This window comes from Anabrus simplex, chromosome 1, assembly GCF_040414725.1.
Source record: "Anabrus simplex isolate iqAnaSimp1 chromosome 1, ASM4041472v1, whole genome shotgun sequence".
Lineage (NCBI taxonomy): Eukaryota > Metazoa > Arthropoda > Insecta > Orthoptera > Tettigoniidae > Anabrus > Anabrus simplex.
The window spans coordinates 537765432-537792314 of NC_090265.1; the positions used below are offsets into that span (position 1 = coordinate 537765432).

The 26883-nt window shown below is 38.5% G+C and overlaps 1 protein-coding gene across 1 annotated transcript in view; it reads right to left on the reverse strand.

The window, feature by feature from the left end:
• LOC136869107 (DNA repair and recombination protein RAD54B) overlaps positions 1-26883 on the reverse strand; it is a 329880-nt gene that overhangs the window by 268295 nt on the left and 34702 nt on the right. The window contains exons 3-4 of the mRNA XM_068227115.1: positions 24533-24785; positions 10876-10975 (exon numbers count right to left, since the gene is read on the reverse strand). Coding sequence (XP_068083216.1) covers positions 10876-10975; positions 24533-24785 — 353 coding nt within the window. The remainder of the gene's footprint in view (positions 1-10875; positions 10976-24532; positions 24786-26883) is intronic.

Genomic DNA, 26883 nt, shown 5'->3' on the forward strand with positions numbered 1-26883 from the left:
TAATCATTCACCCTCTTAGGGACCCTAGCCGCTTCCTAAGTCCTTCTCTAGCTGTCATGTTGGTTAACCTGGTTTTTTTTAAACCATTCAAGCTACTTGAGTCTACAAAAACTTGCAAGTGTTGTAACTGGTTTTTTTTTTTTTAATCTCATCTGTTTCATTCTTATTATTACAGTATAGTATTAAGTATTGTTTTATTTAATGTAATGTTAACCTGTAAGCAAGGCTACAAAATTGATTAAAATCTAACTAATACAATTTCTAAAATTAAGTTCTGAGGAGAACTTTCTGAACCATTCTTGGTAACAACTGATTTAAGACACGGTGACGGATTGTCACCTCTTCTTTTTAACTGTGCACTAGAGTATGTTTTGAGGGAATGGTACAAGAACGATTCAAAAAATATAAAAATTGGAACCCAGAAGGGTAAGATACATTTACTGTCTAGGATTTTCTGATGATCTAGCTCTTTTGGCCAATGATATTCAGGAAACAAACCAACAAATAAAATCTTTACAGGAAATAGCTCAAAATATTGATCTGAAAATTTCATTTGAAAAAACAAAAATTATGCTAACTCAACTTCTGCTTGCAAACAAAATTAAGCTGGCAGACCAAGAAATAAAAATTGTAGAAAAATTGAAATATTCAGGTGAAATAATCACATATAACCTGAACGAGAAACCAGCATGGCAAAATAGAATAGATAAACTGGTTAAAGCACAGCATGTTACCAAGAATAGATGTAATAAAAAGTGTCTCTCAATAGCAATCAAACTGAAACACCACAAAACAGTCACCCAGCCACAAATTATTACCCGGTCAGCGAATTGTTGCCAGTGGCGGAAATCGGAACTAATGCGCTCCGCCCAGCCACACGCCTGGGATAGAGGTGCAGTTGTCACCAGCGAAACCTCATCGCATGTCGTGTGAGTGAATGATTCGTGCTGGGTCGTGCATTGTGCGTTGTAGATTAGTGAACCCGTGTACGTAAGTGAAAACAGTTAGGCCCGGTTGTATAAAGACATCTGACTGGAGATCAATTAAGAACTTAGTTCTGAAAATGAACTGAGATTACAACTTCATCGCGTTGTATAAAACTGAACTTGGTTTACACATGTGTAGTTCAAATGTAATCGGAGTTCAAAAAAGTGGACGTGGCAACACCGCAAAACAAATGAAATACGAAATAGCTAGGCCCTTTGGATAATACATAAATGGCGGGATTGACCTGGCCGTGACTGTAAACAAATGAAATACGAAACTGCCGTGACTGCCGAAGAAGGAGAAGAAGAAATCTCGCGAAGTAAACATGGAAGGAAGTTCAAAGGAGCGTTCTGCGAATTTCACACCGAAATAAAAGGACGATCTGGTGGATATTGTACTATCGAGGTACAAACACATAATAGAAAATAAAAGAACCGATATGGTGACATCAAAGTTGAAAGAGAAAGCCGTTGACTTGTCAATTTAAATAGATCTCCAACAACCATTTGAAAACTTCTTGTAGCATAAAACATACACATGGATGACAGGGGATAATTTCTTTGAGTAGGTTTTTGTAGTGTGTCCCTTAACTTCAGTTCCAGTCGTTCCTCAACATCTTTCGAGAAACAAAATCTCATTTTGAACATTTGATCACTCATTTCAATCATAGGATTCCGTCTGTACCGAAAGACGCGAGGGGCTCATCGTAAAATCAACTCTTCTTCATCAGACGAAAAGTCGGAATAATCTGACATCCCTGCTAAAGAAAAAATATATATATATATATTACACAGTTGCTTTGTTTTGTAAACTTGAAACATAATTTAAAATAATTCATTATTGAAGCAGTATCATAAAACTAAGTAACAACGTGTTGGTATGGCAGTAGGCTATTCACATAACCTCACTTCTGAAAAAATCTAGCGATCTTTAGCAATATTATTTAACTACTAGCATTCAAGATATTTATAACTCATCTCGATATTATTAAGGCGCGGTATTCTTACGCAGATACGATACAAGGAAACACTTCTCAAGTCTTCAGGGCTAGTTCAATGTTTAATATGAACGATAATGATCTAGGTTCAAGGAGATTAACCGACGAATATTCGCCAGTCAAATCTGAACTTAGATCGAGACGAGATGATCTTAGATTAGCGTTTATACAACGGAAAATCGAAGTTCAACTTGACTGGCAGCCATTTTTCCTCGTTAAACTCAGATCAAATGTACTTTAACATATAGTACATAGTACGAATAATAATAATAATAATAATAATAATAATAATAATAATGGAAACGCTGAAACAGAAAAGGGGGGGAAAATGAACTCATTCCGTAAAGAAGAAAATGATATACAATGTCGTGCAGTTTTGTAAGCAAGAGAAAAAAGATTAAGTCATTATACCTCTTCAAAAAGCAATTTTAAGGGTGGCACATATGGTTGGTACGTCTGAAAAAAACGTAAGAAATATTTTGAAAGACAATGATGATGCTTGTTGTTTTAAGGGGCCCAACATCGAAGGTCATCGGCCCCTAATGGTACAAAATGAAATAACAAAAATTTCAAAGGCATCCACTGACCAAAATAAAAATAAAATATGTCATGAAGAATGAATGGATGGACAGGAACCCAACAAAACACAAAACAAACAAACAAAAACCAGTGGATCGGACTCAAAACAGATCGAAAATAACATTATTACCGACCAAGGAAGCACTTATAAAGCACAATGATGCTTGGTGTCCAAAGAGGGTGCAAAATCCACGTCTAAGAACCCACAGAATAGTACATGTCGCGAGTAAAAGAGAACCATGGTATGTGTCATGTTGGGGTATTAATCAGAAGTAGCGAAGACTCACGGTGTTCCACAAAAGATGGTACTACTCACAAGTATTGCAATACGTACAAGTAACGCAGACCTATGGTGTGTCTCTCACAATAGCGCAACTCATAGCCAGCGCAAACCGAGAAGGTTCCCCACCTAGGTGTACTAAACACGGGCGCCGGTATTCCCGTGGTGTTCCTAATCACAGGCAACGCAGACCCACGGTGCTGCTCATATAGTGGTACAACCCGCGGTGTTGCTCACATGGGTACGATGCACGGGTACTGGAATCCACCAGACCAGGCTTTTACTGCTACTAATCACAAATCCATTTCGTACCGAATTTAGTGGTACTACTCGCAAGTACAGGCAACCTATGGTGTTCCCCGCGTGATGGTACGATTCAAAATTAGTTTCATGGTTCTAATTCAGTCAGCCCTTGGTCGCCCCTTTTTGTCGTCTCTTACGACAGGCAGGGGATACCGCGGGTGTATTCTACATGTGCGTCCCCCACCCGCAGGGGGTAGTGTGTTTGGTCCGCGAGAGGTATTTTATTTCCCTCAAGTCCGCCGGCAAGCCGGTTAGGACCCCCCTATCCGCCACCTGGGATGCGCCACGTGGGAGTATCACCTCTCCCCCTGCTACGCCTGCGTAGCAGGTTTGTGGTGAAAGACAATGAAAAGGCGGAGCAAACCGGCGAAAAGCTTACAAGACCACGAAAAAAAAACAGTCTGAAAGAAAAAAAAAGGAAAAAAAAGAAAATAAATGTCGTACTCGTAGAAAATTCCTAGAGTATTATGAACAAAAGAAAGAAATTCCAACATTGTGGAAACTGCTTGTATTTGCGAAACAGGAAATACAGTTTAAGTGAGGAAAGGAAACTTTCTGGAAAATTGTAAAAGAAATAGGGTTTTATTTCCGGAAGTGTAAAAATAAACGAACTATCCTCACGGAAAGGTCAGACATTGTTGCTAGACGTGCAGACTACTTACGAGCTATAAGAAATAACGCGAAGGGTCCAAATAAACCAGCAGTGTTCACGGATGAAACGTGGATTCATACACACTACACTGTAAAAAAAATGTTGGCAACATGAAGATGTCGCAGGGGTTATGACGAATCACAGTCCAGGACAATGAGCTATTGTTGTCCATGCGGGAGGGAAAATGGGTTTCATAGAGGGAGCAGATTTAATTTATGACTCAAAATCCAAATCACAAGATTACCACGATGAAATGAATAGCTGCAATTATCAGAAATGGGTAGAAGATAAACTTATTCCAAATATTCCTCCCGAGAGCATAGTTGTTATCGATAACGCGCCCTATCATACTGTGCAAGTCAATAAAGCCCCCACTAATGCATCTCGTAAGGCTGAAATGGTAGACTGGCTTACTCAGCATAACATATTGTGGAAACGAGATGAACTTTTGAAACGTATAACACTTAATAAGCCAAAACCGGCATATAGAGTGGATAGAATGTTAGAACAAAAGGGGTTTACTGTCCTGTGACCTTAATCTGATTGAACTTATTTGGAATTTGTTAAAACAAAAGATTCCTGCTAAAAATGTCTCTGCTATTAGCTTAAAAACCCTAAAGGAACTGACCAACACTTCTTAACGTGAAATCACTCAACAGAACTGGGCAAAAGCTTGCGAAAAAGTACGAACAATTGGGGAAAGTTATTGGTACAGGGATGGGCTAATGGAGGAAGCCACAGAAAATATCATAAATGTTGGCCTTGACAGTGATGATAGTGATGATGAAAATACAAATTAAAATGAGTGTCGTGATAACACTGAAGAAAGTGATATGGGTACTGATACTGCCAAGTGAACCTGGTACGGACAATAGTGAGAATAGCGAGACTGACACAGCTGATGAAGAACCTGGTATCTATCCTTTGTGTGCAGGACCTTCATCGTCTAGTACAATGTAACTTCAAGCTGCTTAGTGGTACTGTTCTCACTGTATGACTGTACATGCGTTCCCCCTCTTGCCCCCTCCCGTCCGCGGCAGTCGTAACGTGGCGAGCTGACGTAATGTATACACAACAGCCCCGCTTCATGTCTAGCAGTAACAATTCCCTGGTGGAGGAATACATATGCATGTGAAACATTATTCAAAACAACAAACACAGTTGCAATAGATAGAGTACTCAAGTTAGAAGGGAGAATAGTGAGAACCTGTATAAATAAAAATTATGAAGTAAATGGAGTCCTGAAACTAGCTTCCAATAAAAGTTTATAAAGAACTAGAACCTGTGACTAGGACAATGAAAAAAGAAACAAATATCATTCTTAGGGCATCTAATACGGTCACCAGGAAATAGAATCAGTAGAAAAATAATAGGAAAATTATGGAAGAGTAAGAATAATATTAGATGGATCACAGAACTTAAATAAGACATGAGAGAGTTACATATTACAATAGAATATTTAAAATACAAAACAAATACACTCAAGATATTGAAAAATAAACACCTAGACTACAGACAAAAATCATCAAGCAGAGAATAGGAAGAGTGATTCCAGAAGCAGAAGGAAAATTACGTTCAGAAAGGATGAAACAGTATTGGGGTCACAAAAAGAAGACAAACCTCCATAAACCTGACTAAAGTAGTTCTATACTGGCTAAAAAGATTTAAAAAAATAAATACAAAGTCCACATTAAAAAGGTTGATGTGGAGAGATTTGAGTCTCTTATAGACGAATATCCAGAGAGTGCTTCAGGGGTCACACGAAGTATGTCCTCGATTGAACCAGCAAAAGCTCGCAGAGGGCAGTCTTTCAGAATGTGCCCGATGATTTGCATTTCGGCACCACAGTCACAAGCTGGAGGTTTTTTCCAGCCTTACCAATGCAGAGCAGAAGCTCTTCTTCCGACTCCACAATGTATCCTGTTAAGTGTGGTCCAGCTGGAGCGAGGAAGGTTGAACCCAGGCAACTTTGTAGTTGGATCTCTGATGTTGACAACCTGCACAGCAGTGAGCTCACTCAATTGCCGCACGAGTCTAACAATGGCGAAACCTCAGCACAAAGCATACTGTGTTGTTGCGTTCACACGGACTGGGTCTGTGGTCACAGTGCAACGCAAGTTCCGCAGGAGATTTAACGATGACGCGTACAGGTCCTCTCCCAAGAACATCAGACGATGTTTCGAACAGTTCCAGGAAACAGGATGTTTGTGTAAAGGAAAAAGCCCTGGTCAACCACGAAGAAATGTCAGAAGAAAATGTGAGGAGAATCCAAGAGGCGTTTACTCGGAGCCCCCAGAAATCCACATCTCAAGGTCGCCCGTCAGCTTCAGGTGAGCAGTACCAGTATCTGGCATGTCCTCAAAAGGTGCCTACACATGAAACCGTACAGACTTCAGCTGGTTCAGGCACTGAGACATGCTGACAAGGAACAACAGATGAAAATGATGGAATGATGGAAAATGATGATGAAGACACCTTTTCGCGCCTCATTTTTAGTGATGAAGCAACCTTCCATATCAATGGCTGTGTATTGTGGTATTCTTATAATCAGTATTTTAAATTATGCAGTTCAAATCTGTATAGTCAAACAGATGGGTCACATCATTCTTACTCATGAACTAGTGAAAGTAAAGTGCTACAGGGTTCCTAGAAACCTCATGTAATAAGCGAGTAAGTATGAATATTAGCCGAGAAGCTTAATCACATCAGCCAGGAATCCATGAGCTAAGGGGTGTAATTTAGCCTGCCAGTAGTCAAATCAAGATGAAGATGACACACCATACGCTCACGCCCCACTTACCTGAAAAGCTGCCCGTCGTAAGCAATGGGGATTATCCACTCCAGTAATGCATATTATGGCAATTAAGGTTCCCTTGTAGTGGAACCATGCTTTGTCCGTAAATAAGATGGTCGCTGAAAAGGAAGGATCAGTCCACGTGCTGTAGGGTCCATTGACAGAATACCACCCAGCATCCAACACAACCTCTTCATTGTGAGCAGATGTCACGGTATGATCTTGAACAAGCTGTATCCTTCCTAGGGATGCAGTAGCCCGCAGAAATTCTTTCCAAACTCTGAAATGTCATGCCTGTCGGTTGTCGTCTATCTAGACAGCGTTCTTGATACAAGCATTATTCCTGGTCAGTGTTCTGTCTAATATCTCCATAGACGAGTAACATATCCACATACTCGTCACTATAATACATCACAAGGCAGTGAATAACCTTCATGTTGTGACTTGTCTCGAAGGAAGGGAGTTCGCACAGCTACATATCTACCTGCCATCGCATGTTGTTATTGTTCCAATAGGGCACACTTTGCCCTACCTGTGGTCTACGAAGCTTGGAACATGTACGACATAGCTAATTAGTTGCCAGTGCCCTAGCCACAGATCATCACCTCTTCATCCTCGTCCAACGCACCTCAATACCCTGTCATGATACAAACTGCCCATTATAGGGCCAAATAAACAATATACAAACAAATATACAAATAAACAAATCAGTCTGTGGAAGCTATCAAGTAACCAACCTTATCACATCCCACCCAATTGGCAGCAAAATAACAAAATTTTTAAAAAATTCTTGCATGGGATTCAATCCTTCGAGCACCATCCACAATCACAACTCCCAATGCGCCCCTGCCAAGTGAGCTATTAGTAGAACTGACATGCAGCGAGCAGTTTCCAGCTTATACAATACCTGCTCCTGGTCTGTGTGTGCACCTCCTGTTGTAAGATACGTGTTCGTCGTATCTGTACTTGTTTTATGGGTTCATTTGAGGTACCCATAATGAATTAATAGTGGCGCTCACAATTCCTCTCTTCTAGCCCGTAAATGCACAGCTCGTTATATTACCACGGTATAAGGGGTGGAATCGATGTATTTCAGAATTTCAGTAAAAGTGGCAGGATGCATTAAACTCAGTCGCAAGGGGCCAGTGAACCGACCAGTATATTGTGTGAAATCATAACATACAAGACTTTTTTGACCAATGTAGAAATGAACACCTTATCTAAACTTTACACAACTAGTGTTACTAGTCCAACACCTATCAGTGAGTCTTGGGTCATGGAATGACATTAGAACACAAATAAGCTTGAGCGGAGCTTTTAAAAGAAGGAAAGATCATAATATGAAGATGAAGTTGGAATTCAAGAGGACAAAGTGGGGCAAATATTCATTTATAGGACAAGGAGTAAGGGATTGTATTAAATTATCAGAGAAATGTTCAATGAATTTCCAAGTTCTTTGAAAGCGTTTAAGGAAGAGCTAGGTAAACAACTGAAAGGGAATCTGCCACCTGGGTGACAGCTCTAAATGCAGATCATTGGTGACCGAGGCCTGTTCACTGCTGTTGACCTCTTGGAAGAACTGCTATTTAACTTACTGATTAAAGGTTTGATGTCACTTCGCATTTGATCTGCTTTTCATGTCACACTTCCTATTCCTACGTGCCTACGGTAATTCAAACACTGCTCCTAGGTGACTGATTCAAATCTATTACTTATATATTTTCCATTTCTCTCACTTGAAGTTAACGTTATGGCATCCAACGTGCTCTTTTACCTGACTTGATGCCATTCCAATGGGATTCAGCTCACAATGATATGGAAGCAACCTAAAAACAACTGCTCCATATTCTTCTGCTATCGATCCACCATACTGATACTGAACTGATTAGAATTTATAATAACTCTGTTAAGATAATTGTCTAAAGAATATCTTTTGTAGTCAGCTCTCAGTGGATCACAGTAAAAAGAGTAAAAAATAATTTGTGAGAGGAAAACTATCTTAAGTGTTCAACTTCTTGAAGGAAAAGAACCCTGGACATAACCAAATATATATTGTTAGTAAGCTTTGTAAAACAACTGTCATCAGTAGACATACATTCATGTGATTAAGAATAGAAAGTAACAAAGGGCTATTCACAACACTGCAGAAAAGAAGAAAAAACTGAGCCAACAACAAAATAAAACCAGCTGGGAAGTGAAATATGATTTCGCACGTAGTGCAATACATCACAAATGTCTTGAGATCTTTCTTTCAAAACGTCCCTGACACAAGTCAGGTTGTAAACAAGTAAGTAAATGATAAGATATTCACCAAATTTTAAATATTAAACTTTTTATTGTTTGGTTAAAGAAAATGATATTTCAATATGAAAAAGCAAGTAAATACTGTGAAAAGGATTGTAAGAAATTATATTATACTGTGACAGTTAGTCTCTGTTTCCTACATGATCCCCCAAAACACTTATATCCTTTGTATTTAATGAACGTCAATGCTATTTTTTTCCTTATTCTTTCTACACTGTGTGTGTCATGTTATGTGTTCCTTTCTTGTTCCTTATCTCTCTATGATACTGATTAAATGGGTGATACAATTCTGAAGTCAGAATTTGATGGAGCTTTGAGAGACCTATATAAGAACAAGGCACATGGAATTGATGACACACCCTCAGAATTACAGACTGCCTTATGAGAAACCAGCATGGGGAGGTTATTCCATTTAGTGTGCAAGATGTATGATACTGGAGAAATGCCATCCCATTTTTGGCAGAATGTTGTTACACCTATTCCCAAGAAAGCTGGTGCTGACAAGTGTGAAGAACCACACTTTAGTATCTCACACCTGCAAAATGTCAATTTGGTTTCAAAAGAAATGTAGGAACACATGATGCAATCGTGACTTTACATCTGATCTTGCAAGACCAAATTAAGGACAAGCCCACATACATGGCGTTCATAGATCTAGAAAAGGCACTCAATAATGTTGAATTCACCAAGCTATTTGAGATTCTGACGGTGACCAGGATCAGAAACCGAGAATAAAGAATTAACTACAATTTGAATAAAAATTAGTCTACAGTGATACAAATCAGGGGCTATGAACAAGCAGCAGAAATCCATAAAAGAATGAGACAAGTTTGATGTTTGTTCCCCCTCTTTTTCACTGTTTATATAGAAGATGCGATAAAGGAAATCAAAGTGGAATTTGGAAAGAGAATCTCAATCCAAGGAGAGTAAATTAAAACCAAGATTTTTTGCTATTTGCTTTATGTTGCACCGACACAGACAGGTCTTTTGGCGACGATGGGATGGGAAAGGCCTAGGAAGTGGAAGGAAGCGGCCGTTGCCTTAATTAAGGTACAGCCCCGGCATTTGCCTGGTGTGAAAATGGAAAACCACAGAAAACCATCTTCAGGGCTGCCGACAGTGGGGCTCGAACCCACTATCTCCCGATTACTGGATACTGGCCGCACTTAAGCGACTGCAGCTATCGAACTTGGTAAACCAAGGTTTGTTGACGATACTGTTATTTAATGTGAGTCTGGAAAAGATCTGGAGAAATTGCTAAATGGTATGGACATAGTCCTGAAGGAGGAGTACAAGATGAAGATAAATAAATAAATTTTTTTTTAAGTAATGGAGTGCAGTCGAATGAAGTCAGGTGATGCAGAAAATATTAGATTAGAAAATGAAGTCTTAAATGAAGTAGATGAATATTGTTACTTGGGTAGTGGAATAACTAAAATTAGTAGAATTAACGAGGGTATAAAATGCAGACTAGCACAAAAACAAAAGGCCTTTCTTACGAAAAGAAATGTGCTCATCTTGAACATTGATATAGGAATCAGAGAGATGATTTTGAAGACTTTCATGTAGAGTAAGCCATTGTATGAAAGCAAAACAATACCTAGCTCAGAAAGAAAGAGAACAGAAGATTTTGAAATGTGGTGTTACAAAAGAATACTGAAGGTGAGATGGATAGATCGTATCACAAATGAAGACATACTGAATCAAATTGGTGAGATAAGATCGATTTGGATACATTTGATGAGAAGAGATTGAATAATAGGAAACATCTTAAGACACCCAGGACTTGTTCAGTTGGTCTTTGAGGGAAGTGTAGGTGGTAAGAATGGTATGAATATGACAAACAGATGAGAGCAGATTAGAATGTAGTAATTACAGGATTGGGTGGCGTAGACAGCTGCATCAAACCACTCTATGGACTGATGACACAAACAACATCATCTCTCTATATAAGATTTGACTTGTTGATATTCAATTACCTTGAGTACAGCACTCTTCCCTTCAACTTCCAGAATACCATCCCCCTCCCATGTTTTATGTTTCTTCGTCGACTGCTTACCCCAGACAACATTAAATATTCTGGAACATAAGAGAATATATATTTATTGAACATTTCAACAAAAACATTAATCAGTAACGTTCCAACAGAAGTAATACATGAAAAAAAGATGTGCTGGATAGGTGCTGTACAAGAATAGGAAGGACATTATACATAGAAGATTTACAAAATATTCCCTTCACAAAACAAAGTTTCTACCCCTCTGCACATATTTTTGCACTTACAATAACATGATTACCATTACATTTCAAAACTAGAATAGTGTCTATGCAGAGCTGTGCATTAAACTGGGAGATGTTCTTTGAATACTTTCTTTTAGGTCTAACATACTCTACCCTTCCAGCCTACGATTTGGGCACCGGCATTAATCCCAGGGTCGTATACAGGTGACCCCGGTGATATTTGGAAATAAAATAAAACTAATATTAAATGAATAAGCAGGAAGGATGAAAGAGTAAAAAAATAAAATAAAAAATTATGAATGAGAACATTTTGCAAACAAATTTATTTAAGGCTTTGGCAGAACGGCAACAAAAAGGAAATAAACAACAATAAAAAGAATAAAAATTACTCACAATGTCAACTGAAACCCATTAATTATTCAATAAATATTACAAAAGTCGGTTATATCTTCTGAGTACAATTTTCCAATAAGGACAAATGCTTGATTTGTTAAATTCGTTAAGTCGATTCATTTAAAATTTAATTCCGCTCATTAAATCTCTGACATAAAACAACACTTTCTCTTAATCTCAAACTCCTCAGGAAAATACATACCGAGTGGTTGAAACTTCATTACATAATTTTATGGATCCATCTTTATGGCTTGGTTATAACAGGAATTAAATCATTACATAACATTTCATTTAATTACCTCTTATGGGGTTTCATTATTAAATTACTGAACATTATTATTCCAAAACAAAGTTGACCTGTGTTACCTTTTACAAGTTAAATTTAAATTACATCAATTAAATAATTAAATTCAATTTTATTAAATCATCAAATTTGTGAAATTATCATATTTTTGCTACAAAAACTATTACGAACCTGACATGGACTGAACAATTTCATCCGATCTAATATTGACACGAGTAAATCCAATTTTAAAAAATTCAATCTCGCAAACAAATACAACCAGCTGTCTTATTACTAAATTCCACCAACATGGAAATTATACCTTAATAAATTACAGTAAATAAAAATAAGGGCCCTACGGAATATAAACAAATACAAATTCCCCAAAACTTACAACAACACTGGCTTTAGTGCAGTAGGAATGGAAGCCCTGCCTCAAAACATGGCAACCATATGGAACCGAGTCCACAATCAATAAATCACAACCACCCCAAAACAGAATTTGCATTGTCAAGTACACATATAAGAAATATAACTCACACATATCAACAAAATAAATATAGGGTAACAACCATCAGTGAAAACCCCAAGTCCATTGATCCGGTTGAGAATCGAAGCGATGTCCCTCAAGACATCCAATTACAGTATACCTGAAATTCCCTGACTTCTAACTAAAGTGATATTCAGATGACATTAAATATTCAAATAACCTTGAGCTGTGGTTCTACCCACTCAATTGGAATTGTATAAAATAACATCGTAATTACTCTTCAATGACCCTATCTCAACAGAATATAAACATTCGAACGCAGCGACGAGGGGACTCTTGACTTGAAAATAAACATATCTGTTTCTCCGCTCCCTGGCATAATAAATCTGTCAGCGCTTTGCGCTATCTCCATAATAACGCAAGCTCATTCAGTCTCTTCCAAATACCTTATATAATCTGGAATCTCTCGGGCTCGTAACATTCACTGCTTCAAATCTCACCAGGATTCACAAAATATTCCTCACAATCTATACTCAGGAATACACAATATCTTGCCTTCAATTATCAGTTATGTAATATATCATCTCAGATTTATGTCTGGTTTTCTTCCTCTCACTAACGTTCTGAATGTTTAAATATCATACCACAACAAAGCACAAAATAAACTCAATAAAGAAACGATGTAAAATATGAACTACCTTACAGCACAGATCGCTATCTTGACCAAAATCAAATCACTTATCCTTGTATTATGACTTTAAATATAAAATGTAATATTCACTAATGGTCACTGGTTCGAGTCCGTAGCACAACACATGAATCTTTCTCGAAGAGCAAAAATAATCATGCAACATGCCATATAACTAACATGCTCCTACAAACTACTTTGAATGTAGTTAATGCCATCTAGTCTTCATAAACATTACACTAACACACATTTGAAAATAGGTGCAATGAGTATGGCATGGAAATTAGCTTTTGTTTTGCTAGTGGTTTTACGCCGCACCGACACAGATAGGTCTTATGGCAACGATGGGATAAGAAAGGCCAAGAAGTTGGAAGGAAGCAGCCATGGCCTCAATTGGGTATGAAAATGGTGAAAAAGGAATGAAAATGGGAAACCACGGAAAACCATCTTCAGGGCTGCCGACAATGGGATTCAAACCCACTATCTCCCGGATGTAAACTCATAGCCGCGTGCCCCTAACCGCATGGGCCGACTCACCCGGTTTTCCAAGACTAAAGTGATGTCAGTAGGGAAGAAACCTAACAGAACTGAATGTCAGGTTGGGAATACAAAATTGGAACAGGTAGATCATTTGAAGTATTTAGGATATGTATGGTGGTATAGTGAGTTTGAATCAAGTTGCAGTAAAGTTAATGCAGTGAACTTGCAGTTGCAATCAATAGTTGTCTGTCTGTTCCTGGTCGAAACTACCTTGACACTGGATTGTATTCAGACCTACTTCGCTGTACGGGATTGAAAGCTGGGTGGACTCAGGATATATTATTCATAAGTTAGAAGTAACAAACAAAAATGTAGCGAGAATGAGTGCTGGTACACACAGGTGGGAACAATGTCAGGAGAGTACTCGAGATGAGGAGTTAAAGGCTACATTAGGAATTAAATCGATTTATGATGCTGTACGCATAAAAAAAAGCTTTGGTGGTGCGGTCATGTGAGGTGAATGGAGGAGGATAAATTACCTACGAGAATAATGAACTCTGTCAAGAAGAAGTTGAGGGAGACCATGACGATGATGGTTAGACTGTTTCAAAAGATTTATATGGGGGCATTTAAAAAAATCAAAGAGGCTTGCAGACCAAACAATGAAGGGCATAAGAGTCTTTAATGAACATGTATGGACGTATGTATGTATGTATGTATGTATGTATGTACGTATGTATGTAATGTACTATGTATGTACGTATGTTTAACTATACGATGGAGCTACCAAATTCTCTCAACTCCCTACGAATGCTGAAACGCGGCAGGCATTACATGTCTCGCAACGTGGTGTTCAGCACAGGTAAGTGGAATTCCAAGAACTTCAAATATATGAATGATTTATTACTGGACTCCTAGTGAAAGTCAGAAGCAAACAATTGAAGATATGTTTCAATAACTCAAATAAGTAGTTAACGTGCATTCTTATGCAGTAATTATACAGACAGTTCAGTGCTTCATTGTTGTTCGAAGTACTATGAGAGGGAAAAGCAGAAATGAACAAAATACTGTGTGTGTATTTTAATGAGAGTTAATCTGCAGATTACTGTTATATGAGTGGTTCAGTGCTTCTTTGTGGTGTATTAACTTCTGTGTGTGAATAAATAACTTTTAATTTGGTACTTTGTCATTGTTATCAATCTATTAATATTATCACATTATTTACATCCCAGCAGTGTGCATTGTACTTTTTTTTAAATGTTGCACCCGTGAGACTCAAAGGCCGAGATCCCCAAGGACTTAGCAGTAGTGATGGGCAGTCTGAGACAAGGTCTCGAGATTGCTCGAGATTTCTTGAGACTAGCGCAGGCACTATTTCTTGCGAGAAATTTCGAGAGATCTCAAGAGTGTTGTTACCGCATTGTGTGGCGAGTAGCATGTTGTAGGCCTACAGGTAGACGGAGATGAATGTTGTTTGTGCCGAGTGTGCGAATAGCAAACCATGGGCCTTCTCCATTCCGTAAATATGTGTCAACAAGTGACTAGGGCGCTCATTTCTTTAATTTTTACCGAGGTCTATTTGGACGCAGTATAACATAATTATAAAGGATACGCATTCTGGCACTGTATGCAGCGGTAAGTACACGAATGAATAAGCTAAGTACAGAAACTGACGGCTACTGTAGGTACACCTACCTGGATACTAGGTGTGTGCATTATTCAAACTCGAGATGAGGCAAGATGCGCCACGACGAATAGAATACCAAGTGTGATCACACCGCTCTCATAACGCTGTCATTGGTGGCCCTGCCAGAGTGTGGCGCTGCAGTCTCAATGAACCAGCTGCAACAACATGTGCGCCAAACTGTCAGTGAAGGTATAGAGAGCGTGCGTGAAGTCTTGATAATTTTAACACCTATTTGTTTGTTTCAAAATTTTCTAAAAGTCCTTGTTAGTATCTGTGCAATGCGTTGTGTGTGCAATCAACTAGTTTTCTATTATTTCAAGAAAATGTCGTACTGTTTTGTTTCTGGTTGTAAACCGGGTTACGGAAGGAAGCGTGATGTTAGACGATTTTTTAAGCCACCAAAGGAAAATATTCTGTTTGCAAAGTGGGCTAGAGTTATTCCGCAGAAAGATAAACAATTGTCAGCCAAAAGCAGAATATGTGACTTGCATTTTTTGGCAGATTTAATTGTTTCATTGTGAATGGTGAAAACTGTGAACTTCCTCGTGTTAGGTGGAAATTAAAACCATGAGTGGTGCCTCACATATTTCCAGATTTACCAAAATACCTATCCACTGCGGTAAAATCGCGAAAGGCACCCTGTAGGAAAAGGGGTGAGGACAGTATCAGGAGGATAAGGAACAAGGATCACGTAGCGAGTGAAGCAGTGATGACAACAGTAGACGTTGAAGTTCAAGTTCAAGGTCAGCCTAGTAGTAGTCAAATACAGGGTCAGTCTAGTTCTCTTACCAATGCCGAAAAGACAATATTGTCTCTCAAAAGGTGACTAAAGAATGCACCTCAAAATTTAATGCGAGCTAAATGCAGTCTTTACTCAGCCAAAGCTAGGATTAATTTCCTACAGGGGCAGTTTAGAACACAGAATTTCAATTTAAAGATTGTAAATTTGTTAGTAAGAAGCAGAAAATTATTATAGACACTATGTTAAAGAAATGCCAAGTGAAATCTACCAATGGTATGAGGTACAGTAGAGGTACAGTAGTGATTTCCTTTTTAGAGAGTTTATTTAGAATAAAATTGTGACGTGCCCACTTTGCCCACAGATGTATGACAAATTTATAACGTGGCGGGTCACTTTAATATTAAAATAAATAAATGATATGTCATTGTTTCTCCAGAAACAGTATCCCAAGGGTGCCAGTCTTCAAGCTTATGGCTTGAAAACAAAAGTAGATAATTAATAATAATAATAATAATAATAATAATAAATAAAAATACGTAATGAGACTCAAAAAACTCCCAGGGGTGGGGTGAACGGAACACAAATCATTAAGTACACTAACTTGGAATTTAAGGATCATTAATAATCATTTCATAAAATACAAATTAAAACAGCTATTTATTAAGATGAAAACGTGACGTAACGGCGTATTAACGAAATCTGAACTTACGGAAGCAAAAGAAAAAGTGAATGAAATTAACTTTAAGAAAATGAACTGTTGCGCGAAGACTTGCAGTAACTTATGCCATAAGCTCACCAAATGTAGACTCTGTTGTCTTGAAGCTGAAGATGGGTGGATTTCTCGTACAGGCTGCCTCATCTGTTGTTGGATTCCAGTCCTACATCCACATTTCCTGTCTTTAACACTTCCTATTGTACTCCTTACATAAAGTCGTAATGAGTCCTAATTTTAAGTGCAAAACCACCATGGGTTATGTTCATGGAGAGAATACCTTCGTATTCTTCCGTATTACGGAACAGTAGCGTAGCTAAACTCATAATAAAAGCTCTCCTGCCCTATACTAGCCAAAACCGGTCTCCCGTTGACTACCTCTCGTCATTGAGATAACAAGTCCCAATGAGAGTAACTTTTGAGTAGAATATACTCAAATGCGAAGTGAACTAAGTTAAAATCTTCTCCGATGTGTAGACGTAGAATCGTAGTAAGAGTATCTTCCAAGCGTGAGAATCAGAATCAGAATGTCCGAATCTCCGAATCTGAATCTGAATGAGAATGTTAGTGTCCTCTCCAGCCCTTGTCGGTGGTATATATTGGTTCAAAAGTCTCCTTCCATCAGCCCTATCACATGGTCCAGTAAGATTCGAGGTCTCATCCCTTCTCCGATATATAGCTGTGCGTCCATCACGTTGCTTCATTACGTTCATTCACATAGGCTGAACTTTCCCGCTGAAATAAAGCGTCTCGAAGCTGAGTTTGAAAAGTGGGTGTTAATAAAGTATCAACTGTCTTTTCATGAGGTGGAGAGGGTAAGGTCTCTCGTAACCTTGATGACGTACTTTTCCTGGAACTGGGCTGAAATTAGCCTGCTGACTCTGGTCACCTCACAACGGCTATTGGAAAATTTACTGCAAGTTATAAATATGCGTGATGTTGAAATACTTTACCCAATAATTTGTTCGTTCAGAATACGTTATAGCCGCGATACAAAGAAATGAAATGATGATTGAAATGGATGATAAAAGCCCTATATATATATACATTTTAATTTAAAATGACCTATCAGTGATTAAATATATACATCTTATCAATTAAATATATAGTTCTGCTAGTTGCTTTACGTCGCACCGACACAGATAGGTCTTATGGCGACGGCGGGACAGGGAAGGGCTAGGAGTGGGAAGGAAGCGGCCGTGGCCTTAATTAAGGTAAAGCCCCAGCATTTGCCTGGTGTGAAAATGGGAAACCACGGAAAACCATTTTCAGGGCTGCCGACAGTGGGGTTCGAACCTACTATCTCCCGAATACTGGATACTGTCCGCACTTAAGCGACTGCAGCTATCGAGCTCGGTAAAAAATATATAGTTCAATAATTAAAAACATTCAGTGATGTCCCAAACATCACAAAATCACCTAAAGGATATAGGCACTGTCTGCGGCATAATTTGTTACCTCTTCCCTCACAAAGCCATGTAACTATACAAATGAACGATCCCCAATCATATTGAAGTCATGAAAATCATGTAATTTTGTTCATTCATATGTAAAAACATATATTATAATAAGAATTTGTAGTAGGGAATTTTGCATATGTGTAACTTTAATTTGTGTAAGTGTCTGCACATGGCATGACAGTGTAGGTTGCTTAAGAATTGTGCAACACGGAAAACAGTGGCCATATCGGGAAAGACGGTTGAAGTCAGTTGAAAGTGTTGTAACAAAGTGGCTTGGAAACCCGGGGTACGGCAGGTAGCATAGGCTGAAGATTGGAGTTTATCAATGTGAATGTACATGAGTGGACGTTCTATGTCACATCAGACGCACGATAGCCAATACGAGGGCTTTGTTTTAAGCAAGGTTGGGTTGACTGAGTGACGCGTGAAGAAGTGCCTGTGAGAGCATTGTTACCAGTAAACTTTTCAGGACGCTATAACCACGTGAAGCAAGCCTATATAAGTATGCACGCATGTGCGGCAATTCATTCTGATTCTGTTCGTGTTTCTCATTCGGAACGGTGCGCGGGAGCTACATACTTTGCGCAGTTTCCTATGCGATGTTCTATTGTTCTTGAGTATCCTTTGCGGAGTGAGCACTGTATAATCACAGATGCTAACAAGTTTCCGGCTTTCCGGTGGACGTTCAGTAAAAGACGCTACTAAGTGTTTGTTACTCAAACTCTGTATAATAATTAGGCCTATACTATAATACTTCTATAAGATAATGTACAGTGGATATGGTGGTGCATACTGAATCTACATTATAATTATATGCCCTCGCAGACCATTTTGTAGAGCTTGAACAGCTCTACATTTCTTGGTAAAGGAATTCATCGGCCGAGTATGCAGCTTCTCAGTAGGAGAAACGTGAGGCGTTACACTAACCTGTGCGGCAACCGGGAATGACTCACGACATCAATGAAGAAGAGTGTAAATAAGGTTAGGGATGCTCTTCGTAAAGAAGGGTGCATCCGTACGTAGAGAAAGTTGTTGTACTTTTCTTTCCTAGTTTAGGATTTTCTTCTGTAGCAGTGGGGAGTGCCATAAGACTTACCTGGAGGTATGTTGTGAAATGTATATAGTGAAAATAATTTTGTTGGTGGCTTTTTTTTTTTAAGGTTTGTATATTTGCCCTTTTGTAAATGGCAAACGCGAGTTGGTCTCGTCAACTGATGTGTGGTGTTTTGTTTTTTTTTTGGTGGTTTTTAGTGGCCTGTATATTTGCCCTTTGTAAACAGCAAGTACGAGTTGGTTTCATCAAGTGATGATTTTTTATTGATGTTTTTCTTTAAAGTTGTTTGTAGATTTGCCTTTTGTGAACGGCAAACACGAGTGGGTCTCATCAAGTGATGATTATTGTTGGTGTTCGTCATATATTTTTTTCTTATTCTGGGAGTAGAGTCATGGAATGAAACTTGCAGTAAATCTTTTATCTGTAGAGTAAGGATGAACCTGGCATGCTACCCAAATTTAATTTCAGGGGTTAAACAGCAACAGGTAAGGTTGTAAAGTGAGTCTGGAGCTTCGTCAGCCTGATGACCGTCGCCTTGGGAGAGGGAGTTGCTCGTGCTATACAGAGTTAATTATTCCTGTCATTGTTTTACAGGTGACGCCCAATCTTGTTATTTATACTTATTTTAGTCACCATTTATCCATTTAATAATTTCAATAGCTTGTAGATGTTACAGCCATTTGAGGAAACTCTGCAAAAGGCTTAAATGTTTCTATGCTGTAAATCCTCATTGCATAAGTGCTATTTCAGATTGTTTTAAGGATGAAATGGACAACAATAAATGGTAAGGGATAGTTATATTCAATGAGGTTAAAATAAGAGAAGAGATTCAATTTAATGGTTCTTCACTGAAAGTAGATGACCTTTTGTCGATTTAGGTAAACTAACGCCAGATTGTCAAAGAAATCAGGTGGCAAATCATGCATTAGTTTTTTATATTTGTGCCTCTACTGCAGAACTGGGTGCAACCTATCACCATTTATTCAAGCAGAAATGCTACTCCAGGAGATATCCTATCTAAAATTCTAATTCAGGTTATATTGCAGCTAGAAAAGGCTGGGGCGAGAGTGGCAGGTTTCACATGTAATGGTAGCCAGTCAAATAGGAAAGCCTGGAAATCTTTAGGAATTGGTGGGAAGAAAATTCAAGCACAATGTTAAATTCTGAATCCAGCTGATGTAAAACGGAAGATCTGAGCTTTTTTTAGATTTTGTACATATATCGAAATGTATAAGAAACTTTTTCCATGATAAAGTAGGACTATCTTACCAAGGCAAACATATAAATTTTGACTTTTATACAGAAACTGTTTAAGGAAGATCTCTGTGGGTACGCAGGACTTAGAGCTTGCCCCAAGCTGACAACAGCTCATTTAGATCCTTCCTCCTTTCAAAGAATGAATGACAGGCTAGCATTCCATCTATTCAGCCATAGTGTCGCCAAAGAACTAAAATTTTATCGAGAAAAGGGACTGACCGGATTTGTAGGCAGGGATGACACTGAGGCATTTACAAGTGACTTAAACAATGTTTCTGATGCACTCAATGCATTCATAGCTTCTAAAGCTCTCTATAAAGACTCATCATCCCACACAACTAACCTCACTTTTCCTCAGGCTCTAAAATCTACAGGTAACATGTTTGCCTCATCCAGGACCATGGAATCCTTAATGGTAACACTTCCAAGTACATTAGATATGAGCGAGAGGCTCTGTGAAAGAGGTTATGCATATGTATTGATAGGGAGACTCATTCAGGATCCCTTGGAGCAACAGTTTGGAATCATGCGTTCACTCAGTTCGGATGACCATCCATTCACGATAGATTTTCTTCATTTGCATTTACTACAATGTATCTACGTTCCTGTAAAGCAGGCACTATCACCTGAAGGAAACTGTGAGCCTAAAAGGCAATTAGTGCTGACATCCTTCGTAAATCAAATGCAAATGTTAGCCCGGGATGTGAAAGTGCGCGAGATGGTAAAAAAGGCAGTGAAAACTTCCATGAAAGAAAAACTCGTTATTCAAGACAATTTAAATATTAAAGATTGGGAAAGTGCTGTGCCGGAGTTAAGCCCCACCCCTGATCCTTTGATAGAAGTGTTTAGTTTATCATGTGTCTGGGTATGTCGTTAATAATCCTCAAAATTTATCAAGTTAATATCCTGTGTTCATTCTCTCAGTCATGAAACTGGAAGTACAGTAGTTTTTCAGTTCTTACAGAAATTAAAGATTACAGATCCGGCAGTGGCACAAGGTTTCTAACACATCCGTCCAAAAGTGCGTGTGACATTCTTTTTCAGGCTGAAAGAAAAATTAATGAAGAACTGAGCTCATCTAGGTCGATGTGGGGCGATATTTTTTACGAATATCTTGACTCGATTGAGGCGATTTCAGTTGTGCCATCACGAGCTGACTGTTGTATTGAACACACTTTGGACATTATTTCAAAACTGGTGTACCACTAATTAAAGTGCTGATTCTTCTTCACAGCGAGAGAAATCCGTAGAGAACTGCAAGTTCGACAATCTGGTAAGTCTAGTCGTAAACTAACGAAAGTGGCCTCGAACTAGTTTTGGTGAGTAATTTACTTCATTTAATTTATTTCAGAAAAGTGTCAGTGTTATTTACAATCTGGTGTATGTTTAATGTGCTCTGTTTAAAAAGTATTCTTTAAGTATGTAAAGCACAATATTGCTTTCGCTTTTCATAATGTTTCATTTTATTTTGTGTGTTCTCTTATTAAAGTTCAAAGATATATCTTCGTGGGGACCGAGACTTTTATTTATAGTTTTCTAACAGTATTATTCACGTGTTTTATATCTGCGTATCAATGTAACTTCCATTAAATCAGCTGACCGTGTAGCGTTGGTGTTAGGCTCCACTAGCGCCACTCTGCGGGAGCACACTTGAACTCTCTGAGTGATCTCACTAAATATTCTATTCGCCATGGATGTGCCTTGCTGCATATGCAGCCAGCATTACGCATGAGTGGAATGTGTAATCTAAAATGCTTGAGTTTGCTCCAATTTTTTTGACATATTGGTGTACATCGTTATCAGACCCCACATTCAATATCATATGACCACTGCTTGTGTTTACCGATATTTTGGTACGAAGGAAATAATTCCTTATAATGTTATAGAGTATTCATGTCATAATTAGGTACTTCGGTATATGACGGTTCAATGTGTAATTGTGTCTAGTCGTACGCGACAACCTAAAGACATGTCCGAAACACAACATAAGTCATGGATGTCGTTATTTTGAAGAGATGCCACATAGCACAGCCCGGTGTTGTTTCTTCAAAAGGAGTAAAATCGTCGGCAGAAATACTTCTGGGATGATCTGGCACTTAAAAACACATATCAATGAAGGGGAATCATCACAGAACACCTCCGGTCCGGTCTGCATCACAAGAAGCTACCCTATCGACAACAATTGCGAGGTATCCAGGTAGTTGTACATCCTATCTACAGTTAATAACAAATTATAAGAGCTATTTAGCTAAGATGACCACCTGAAATAACTTGTGAGCAGTTTAAGATACTGACATTCTGTTTACACTTTCGTTAATGTTATTGTCCAACATAACACGCAGCGATTTCCTAGGCTTTTAACAAAACGTATCATCACTCACTTGTAGTTACTGGGACGTCGCACAGCTCGCAGCACGGCAGAATTGGTCTCGAGAGCGTTGCCCATCACCCCAGTCGACAGAATTGGAGCAAACTCTAACATTTTAGATAACACGTTCCACTCATGTGCAATGGTGGTTGCATATGTAGCAAGGCACATCTTTCCCTGCCTCGAGTTCGAATAATGCACGTCTCGAGTATCCAGGTAGATGTACATCCTGTGTTGTATGTTGGGTATTCAGCCCGAAGGCTGGTTGGATCCTCAACAGGTCCACCATTAGCTGTCACAGATTGCCTAGGTGTCACTGAAGAGGCATACTAGGGAAATGAGGAGCGAGGTAGTTTCCCGTTGCTTTCCTCACTGGGCCAGAAGTTGCTATTGCATATAAGTCTGCCAAGCCCATTGAAATGCGTGCACCAACCGACCCTATGAGCAACATTTTCACACCATTCATAGCAGGGACTGGCTGCATAAGGAATGGCATTACTAGCATCACTCATACCGCAGCCACTTTCATATTGTCAAAGCCAAGGATGAGACTGAGACAGGTCAATGAAAGTAACAAATTTATTCTAGCCCAAACCAGAAGACATAGGGCACTGTAAACACTACATCTTGCCAGCAAAGGCACATGTACATCCTATCTACAGTTATTCACAAATTATGCAGTGTTATTCAGCTAAGATGTCCACACCAAATAAGTAGTGAACAGTTTAACATAGTGTCATTCTGTTTTCACTTTTGTTAATGATATTAAGGGGTTCATAGTTGAACATGCAGTACTTTTCCGGGCTTATGACAAAATTTATTGGCTCACAAGTTTTAATATGAGAACGTTATTTCACGCAATAACTGATTATAATATACTATCAAGTTTACACTCGTAATTACTGGGATGTGGCAAAGCTCGCAGCACAGAAGATTCGGTCTCGAGAGTATCGAACGACAGCGCTGCTCATCACTACTTACCAGGAATTTTCACCCGTGCTGGAGAGGAATTAATTGTACACTGTAGGCCTACTGACAGTCTCAAATGTTATGGTATTTGAAGCAGGTTCTCTTACACAGTACTACCATGCAACAGCAGTAACAGGCTGCCTCGTAACAAGAGTTACTCTTGCTGCATGTAAAACTCAGAATTTAAAATTATTCCACCAGGACATGATTTTTAGTTTAGAACTCTGTAAGAGGTTAGGAATAAAAGGTATACCCTGCCGAATATATATAAATAAAAATTATATTCTGATACCATCTGACTTGCATTATGGTATGTTAACAATAAAATTTCTGGAAGGTAATTTTAGCATAATAATTACTTAGAGGTTCCTGTTATCTTGAAAAATCTCCCAGAAGTAAATTATTTCCACAAATATTTTTTTTTATATATATCAAGTGCATGTTAAATATTTATATAGATGTTTATTTCTCCCACTGAAATACGACATCTATCAGATCTATCGATGTTAGCTGCTTCTATCTTTAACACCTGAAATTAATATCATGCTTTCTTCTCCTCAGTGCTCTTGCCATTTTCCCCTTCCAACTTACAATTTACACAAGCAGCCAGCATAGCTTTCCCCTTGTTTTCGACAAGTCTCAGGAGATAGCATATGGTTAGGAATAAACTACGTAAATTCCAGATGATAAGCAATTCTTGTGAATTTATATGCATTTTCCATCTTTACAGAACTTTACTGATTAGTTCCTATTTCTCAGCTTCCATTTTATGGCCTCACATAACAAAACTAACATAATTTCTTAATACGTACCTTTTTCCAGCAGAAGGAGAAAGGCAAGTATCTGCTGTTTGTATATCCTGCACAGGTAATTTCTGGTCAGAAGAGACTTTCCTTATGCTATCACACAATTGATTCTCAACCTGCAAAGACGTCAATGGATCTGGCGAATTGGCATTAGTATTAACCTTTGTGTGATACTCAGGTGTTCCCTTATCTTCATTTTCATCATTCAATAAGTTCAATATACTAGCAGTACTCCGGGCAGCATTAGGAAACTGAGGACCTGCAATAAAACCATACTTGTATTCTTACAAAATCAACTTTTTAGTGTACAATTTTTTTTTAAATGCATATTCAGTGCTATCGCGACCAATTGCCGATATACAGTACAGTTCCACACTGCTGACCACAAGAGTAGGAAATGAGGGTACTGAGGTCAGGAGTAAATCTCGCGAAGCCTTTCTCTCTGAAGCCTACCAATGGAGGAAATCCATCTCGTGCATATCACAAAAACTGGTCATATCAACATCAAGTCCTTTTAAAGGTGCAAAACTGATATTTTCAAACCTTCAGTGTTAGAAAATTGTGCTTGTTTATTGTTTAAAGGGGCCTAACATCTCAGTCATTGGCCCTGTTGGAAAATTAAGGAATCAAGTAGTTATCTTATGTCTGTCTGTTCTCTAAATCATTTCTTCTGTACTGCATTTCTACAGCTTTGAAACTGCAGCTACCTTTGCTGGTAATTAGACAAGTTTTAAGATGTAGGTTGTAACTGGCATAAATTTGAAGTATTTTATAATATTTCAATGGAATTACACTGTTTCAGAAATTTGTAACTTTACAGTAGAAGTATACTTCAAGTTAAATCCTGATAACAAATCAGGAATGGAAACCAAGATATTGGAAATGATATCAGTGTTACAGTACAAATAAATAGGAATACATACTTTAATTTTTAAATCCATAACAACGTTGTTTTATACCTGGGTTTATCAGAGTATTAACTAGACATCAACCTGAAATCAGAAGAAACATCCACCTCCATAAATTTTTATTTGTCCAGCATGATAACTTTTGCTTACCCAACTATCTTGACCACTGTCTTTGTGTTGCTTATTTCTGACTGGTATGGCATAAGCTAGTAATCACATTTTCTCAATGTTACAGAAGAGTTGCTTGAAGGTCCAAAGAATCATAATAAAAGAGTACAGTGGAACCTTGATTGTCGGTTTTTCTAGGGACCATGGAAAAAAAAAAGTACAACACAGGAAAACACAAAATCCGGGAATGAATGAACCATCAACAATTTGGCTAAACATCACAAAATTGAAATATATAGGCTATACTTACAATCTTACAAACACCCCTAACCAAACCAAACTACAGCCCTAATGGGCCTTCCGCTACCAAGCAACCGCTGCTCGGTCCAGAGGCCTGCAGATTACGAGGTGATCAATGTGACGAATCCTCTTGGCCGTTATTCCTGGCTCTCTAGACAGACGTCACAATCTCACCATTAAACAGCTCCTCAATTAAAGGTAATTGTGGAATGAGTGAACCTGGAACCAGACCTCATATCCAGGTAAAAATGCCTGACCTGGCTAGGAATCGAACCCGGGCCCTCCGGGTGAGAGGCAGGCAAGTTAGATCGTGGAGCCGGCTTCAAACATTCATTACCAGTACGCGACTTAAAATCTCGAAATTTTATATTCAGTTTTACCGGGAAAACATCGTCAGTTTCCTCTGAAAACTTCTTTCAGTTCAGCAATTTTGATCAGCCAAACTCTTCGAAAAATCTAATACCTGTAACGCCAAGCCAACAACAACCACAAGTAGTTTTTAATTCTCTAATCTAATAAAATAAAGCAGATTAGATACCAAAGCGCCCAACATGATGGCAAAATCTTTTTTTTTTTTTTTAATCCTCCATTGTAATTTGGTCACCAGTATACTGTTCGTAGTCAATTTATGGAAATCTTGTACTGCGTAAATTAGGTTTATATTGACTTTTAAAGGTTATGGTTTTGAATGTAAATATCGATCCTCAAGTTCTCGAATGCATTATATTCAATTCTGCCAGTCACTAATAACAATCAAATTGGAAAGAGAAAAAAATATCATTAACACTTCCGAAATCACGGTTATTTACGACCTTGACTCAGCTGGATAGCGTGATCGCTGCAGAAGTCGGTCATACGGTCCAGGAAAGTACGTTTTCCCGTATTGTTCATTCAAATTACGTGTTCCCGCGACCATCCTAATTAAATCACGTTGTAAAAATCCCACATTATCCGTTCCTCGAAGAAATGATTTCCTGGATCAACCGTGCAGAAATTTAAGCCCCATCAACGCTTAATCCTTGATCACGCGAATCCTCGATC